The following is a 5,922-nucleotide window of genomic DNA, read 5'->3' as shown; positions in this document are numbered from 1 at the left end:
TGGATTAGAATTTTGAAACACGACAACAACAACAACAACAACAAGATTCCATTTATAGAGCGCCTTTCACGTCAGGAGGACGTCCCAAGGAGCTGGACAGTTGGGTCAGGACCCGAGCATTGGGGGGAATGGTCAGGGTGAGGGGAGGGAAGGGAGGGAGCGAGGAGGGGGTAGAGAGTCGAGAGGGGAGCTGAAGGCTGAAGGTCAAAGAGAAAGGCCTTGAGACCGGCCTTGAAGGAGGAGAGGGAGGAGGCAATGCGAAGGCACTGGGGATGGAGTTCCAGAGCCTGGGGGCTGAGAGGCTGAAGGCCACCGATGGTCGGGCGGTTGGGGCGGGGGACGTGGAGCAGACCGGAGCCGGAGGAACGGAGGGTACGGGCAGGTAGGGAGGGGGATAGTAGGTCAGAGAGGTAGGAGGGACCGAGGCCGTGAATGGCCTTGTAGGTGAGGATGAGGATCTTGAATTCGATCCTCTGGGGGATGGGGAGCCAGTGGAGGTGAGCGAGGGTGAGGGTGAGGGCGAGGGCGAGGGTGAGGGTGAGGGCGAGGGTGAGGGTGGGAGTGATGTGGTCGCGGTGTCTGGTGCGGGACAGTACACGAGCTGCAGAGTTCTGAATGACCTGCAGTGTGGAGGGAGGTGGCGGGAAGGCCGGAGAGGAGAGAGTTCCCATAGTCCGGCCTTGAGGTGACAAAGGCGTGGACCAGGGTTTCAGCCGCGTGAGGGGTGAGGTAGTGCCGTAGTCTGGCGATGTTCCGGACAGGAAAAAGTCAATCAATATTATTGGTTTCACTTTTTTATTGAAGTGCAGTGAGAAGAAACAAACCACAAAGCTGTTCAATAATAAAAATAAATATTCAGATAAATTAACAACAATCCAAAATGTTCATTGATCTAATCCTTGGGTTATGTGGGTAATAAGTTTTATATATAAAGAATACAATTCAACACATCATAAATATTACACACAGCACTGAGTACACTAAGCTCATTGCCTCATGAACCTTGTGCTGCAGTTTAAGTAAAAAATTCCTGCAATAAATTATTACAAATACAAATATTGTTTGAATCCTAAATCTATTTCCGAAGCACGAGATTTTCTGCTTCAAAAAACATCCTTCAATGTTAACTCTCGTATTTAATAGACTTTGCCAGTTCACTGGAATTCATTCTCTCTCCAAACCGCTCATCAAATAGCTTATTCTGTCTTGTGCTGAAATGGTTCTTCCAATCTCCAACAGTACCTAAAGGTTAGAAGGGCAAATAGATTAGTTTGGAACATGTCTAACAGTCGAATAAATAGTGAGGAACATGGCAGTCATTTATCAAATATATACATATATATGGTGTCCAACACACAACACAATGTTTAATAAGAAAATTAAATATGTCAACCATCCCCCTACGTATATTCCGTTATGACTGGTTCTCAAAGGATCAGCAGCAGCAACGCTTAATGTCAAAATAACTCGAGCAAGTTGTACTCTCTACAACCTGAGAGGAGCAGCAAATCTAACAGAGACTTCAGTCAACACCGAGACATTCTTAATCAGTAAAAGGGGAACTGAGGTTGAGGTACAGATCCGCCATAATTTATAGAATAGTGGAACAGGCTCTTGGGGCTGAATGGCCTACTCCGGCTCTATAAGAATCGCCCCATTTTACCCAATTAGCTCTGAATTTACCTAAATCTGCTGTGACTGTAGCGAATTGTGATCATTAATACAATCTCACTATTTCAGCTCAATCCTGTCACCAAATAAACTCAGAGGAGACGAACCTTTTCGGAATATCAGCCTCTTGTTGGATGTCAGAGCACACACAGTGTTATTGGCATCGACTTTTTCCTTCTGCGCCTGTTCCTTCATCTCATTAAAGGACGATTTCCTGGTGATGTCGCCAATTTGCTCAGAAGTCAGGTTGACACCCAGGAAGGTGCTGATCTGCTCAACGCACTCGGTCGGATCCTGGAGAAACAATCACAAGAAGAAAAGCTTGTTATAAAAAGGGAGATAAAACTATCATTAATTTGAATATGAATATTTTCCTCATGGCCCAGTAACAGATACTGTTCAATGAGGATGAGAATCTCTTTTGCCAGTTTAGTAACTTACAAGAAATGTGTGTATATGAGGAATAGGATTTTCCTGCTTTAGGACAACGGCACATTGTGAATGATGGGACCCAAAGTGCTGTGCATTCGAGTGAAATCCTCCTGAATTGTTGGTCAATTCTTCCCCAATAAATATTTGCTGGTATTTGTAACCTGTTCCTCATATAGTGAATGAATTGGTGCCCTGTGGATTCTGATGACTAGATATATATGTAATTGCAGAGATATTACAGGGGTTCTTACTTGTTTAGACCCAATTTGGATGTAAGATGTGACATAGAATAAAGCAGAACCTTTGTGCACGACCTTACCTTTTTCATGTCCTCGTAATATAGAATGAGAACATTGTCATCATTTTTGTGCTCTTCCCAACTGACAATGTGATCGCACCACGAGCCACAAACAACTGCAATAGAAAAGAATAATTGTTTAGCAATTTGTAGATCTAGAAATCTAGATTTTATTTGCAGGAAATTTTTATTTATTCACAAATTGAGAGAATGGGTCAGAATTTTAACATTAAATTTAGTGACAATAACTACTACTACTAATAACGATAGTAACAATAACTACTAATACTACTAATAATAATATTAGCAATCACTAACTGTGACATAATCTCACCTTCTCCTCTAAGGAACATTTCCAAAAAGGTGGTCCATTTGTCAACGGTTGGCAGGTTGGGATTATCTTTGTAGTAGTGATACAAGGAAACAGCGGTGTCTTTAGGGTTTCTGATGATGTAGATCATCTGTGAGAAGAGAGAACACAACATGTTCAGCAAAGATCACACAAACAGCACTAAATATCAGTGCTCAAAGAGCACAATATTAATCAAAGTATTGTTTATGAGTATTGATTATGAGTATTTTGATAAATTTTAAGTCTTTATGAAACATTAACATTGTAATATGTTGCATGAAAACCATTTCTCTAATGTAAGGATTATTGTGATATTTATCAAGTGTGTGTACCTTGCATTTCTTGGTTTTGAGCTGCACTGGCAACATCTTGTAGTTCAGGTGTGTGGGGATCAGTCTCGGGGAAGGAAGATTTCTCAGGTCCTCGTATTTGGAAGGATCTCCAAACTCAATGGGAGAGGTCAGTGTCACTGTTCCACAGCCATTTGCACCTTGTTGAGTGCGGTACAGGTTTTTCAGGATCTCTGCCAGCCAGTGAGTCCCTGTGAGGGTTGAAGAGAGAAAGACGATGAGAGTGAGATATTGTCAAACTATTATCAATAGAAACACACCATCTTCCCTATCTCTGGAGATTTGATTTTATATTTAATGTGTAAAACTTCTTACCTGACTTTGGGTAGGACACCAACAGCACATCATCCTCTCTGGCTTCAAAGGAGTCCAAGGTGTGTAAAAGCTCTTTTGATGAGCGTGTAGAAAAGGGAATCCCGTTAAAGGTGTGGACGAGGGCTGACTGGGATGGCATGTTGCAGTCGGATTCTCTCTCAGATCTGAGGCTGTGGAAACGAGAAGAGACTCTGAATGATGAGAGGCTGGAGATCCTCCTGTATATATACATCCTCTCTGTCCTGTCGTAGTTACACCATTGACGCAACCTTCAGTACCGGAAAATGATTTCACAATTGACCAACGCAAATAAGATTGTCGTCACGGAATACTACAACAACATTCTCATTATTGTTTTTCCTCAGCCCAAGATTTACTTTCCTGATATTTTAAGAAATTTCCCAATTTAACAATCCAATCAGGAACTCGTGTCAATTATCATTAATAATAAACATTGCATTTGATATAGAGTCGTATCATATTCTCGAGATATTTCACGGAATATACTGAGAGTATATATTTTTNGTGGGCGAAACACTTTACGTTTTGCACAGCACAGGAATCAAACCCAGGTCCTCTCGCTTGCAAGGCGAGTCCTCAAGCAATTGCTACAGGATCCCACATCTTAATCATTCCCAATATGTGACAAAGTGTTGTTTGAGGGGTTCTTCCACAGAATTGTTTACTGATACTCTGAGAATTCACAAAGCGTGAGAACAGTAGCTGTGTCTGTTTTGCAATACTTTCCGTTGCTTTTTATTATGTAGAAATAGTGACTTGTTATTGGAAATAGATCAGCCTTTGGGACAGAGAAGTAAAGTCTGTCTGTCTGGCTTTGGGGCTATTTGGAGGAGAAGTTCCTCCCAAACATTTGTAAAGTTATTGACTGAATTAGGAGTTTAATACAGCAATCCACGGCTTAACAAAATTCTGTAGGACATTTTACCAGCCTTAAAACATGTATATTATTAGGATAAAATCCTTCATTGGGTCCTATTAACAGTTTAGCTGTAGATTAGCATCACTTTACCCTATGAATTCTATTGTTTTAAATGGGTTTAAGACCAGCATTAATTACAGCTGTCACTATGTTAGACAGGCTGCTATAGAAAGGTCCTAAAGACCGTGTTGGTCAACAGTTGCCTCCTTCAAGGCCCGTCTCAAGACCCTCCTGTTCGACCGCACATTCGGTCACCCTCCTACCCCCACCCTCCTTGCCCTCCACCCACCCCCAATGCCAACTCCCAGCACTGGGTCCAAATCCCTGACTGTCCAGCGCCTTGGGACGTCCTTTATATGTGAAAGATGCTATACAAGTGCAATGTGTTGTGGTACTATAATATTCTTCGCTATTTCCAATCCCCTTCATCTTCAATTCAATTCCCTTAAATAATATTTGTCCTGGAAATGCTTCTGTTATTGGTCTCCTCCATGTCCAGCAATAACTCTTTGGGCCCAATGAGGCTTGTGTAGAGGAAGATCTGATCAGAGCTGATCATCAGCACACAGAACTGTGTAGTGACTAAGGGCAGTGAATTGATGGTGATAACAGAAATAGTGAAGAATATTATATCACAACAACACATTACTTCCCTATTCCAAAGGCTGATCTATTTCCAATAACAAGTCACTATTTCTACATAATAAAAAGCAACGGAAAGTATTGCAACACACAGCTACTGTTCTCACGCTTTGTGAATTCTCAGAGTATCAGTAAACAATTCTGTGGAAGAACCCCTCAAACAACACTTTGTCACATATTGGGAATGATTAAGATGTGGGATCCTGTAGCAATTGCTTGAGGACTCGCCTTGCAAGCGAGAGGACCTGGGTTTGATTCCTGTGCAGTGCAAAACGTAAAGTGTTTCGCCCACAAAAAATATATACTCTCAGTATATTCCGTGAAATGTCTCAAAAATGTGATGCGACTCTATATCAAATGCAATGTTTATTATTAATGATAATTGACACGAGTTCCTGATTGGATTGTTAAATTGGGAAATTTCTTAAAATATCAGAAAAGTAAATCTTGGGCTGAGGAAAAACAATAATAATAATAATAATCCTTGCATTTGATATAGCGCTTTTCACGTCGGGAGGACGTCCCAAAGCGCTTCACAGAACACACTGTAAAGTGAATTGACTGTATATTTGTGGGCGAACGCGGCAGCCAATTGCGCACAGCAATGTCCACAAACAGTCGTAGATTGAAAATCACCGATTTATTATTGTTTTTGGTTTTGGAGGGACTATTATTAGGCTCTGTGTGGAGTAAGGAAACTTGCCCAAGGTTTGGCCCTCTGCCTGGAATTGAACTCAGGTCTCTCACTTGCAAAGCGAGTGCTCTAACCACTGAGCTACAGGACTCCACATAATGAGAATGTTGTTGTAGTATTCCGTGACGACAATCTTATTTGCGTTGGTCAATTGTGAAATCATTTTCCGGTACTGAAGGTTGCGTCAATGGTGTAACTACGACAGGACAGAGAGGATGTATATATACA

At 41.6% G+C, this 5,922-nt stretch overlaps 1 protein-coding gene across 1 annotated transcript; it reads right to left on the bottom strand.

Annotated features, from left to right (window-relative positions):
• Positions 1-800: 800 nt before the first annotated feature.
• LOC103177056 (sulfotransferase 6B1-like) lies at positions 801-3,615 on the bottom strand. Its single transcript, NM_001292444.1, is given in 6 exon segments — positions 801-1,242; positions 1,779-1,965; positions 2,423-2,517; positions 2,736-2,862; positions 3,086-3,294; positions 3,419-3,615. Coding segments are annotated over 6 exon segments (876 nt in total). The 5' UTR covers positions 3,558-3,615; the 3' UTR covers positions 801-1,123.
• Positions 3,616-5,922: the final 2,307 nt, after the last annotated feature.

This window comes from Callorhinchus milii, unplaced genomic scaffold (assembly GCF_018977255.1).
Source record: "Callorhinchus milii isolate IMCB2004 unplaced genomic scaffold, IMCB_Cmil_1.0 Scaffold5, whole genome shotgun sequence".
In the NCBI taxonomy this organism is placed as follows: Eukaryota; Metazoa; Chordata; class Chondrichthyes; order Chimaeriformes; family Callorhinchidae; genus Callorhinchus; species Callorhinchus milii.
The sequence above is the reverse complement of the archived record's forward strand: the minus strand, read 5'-3'. Positions and strand labels throughout refer to the sequence as shown.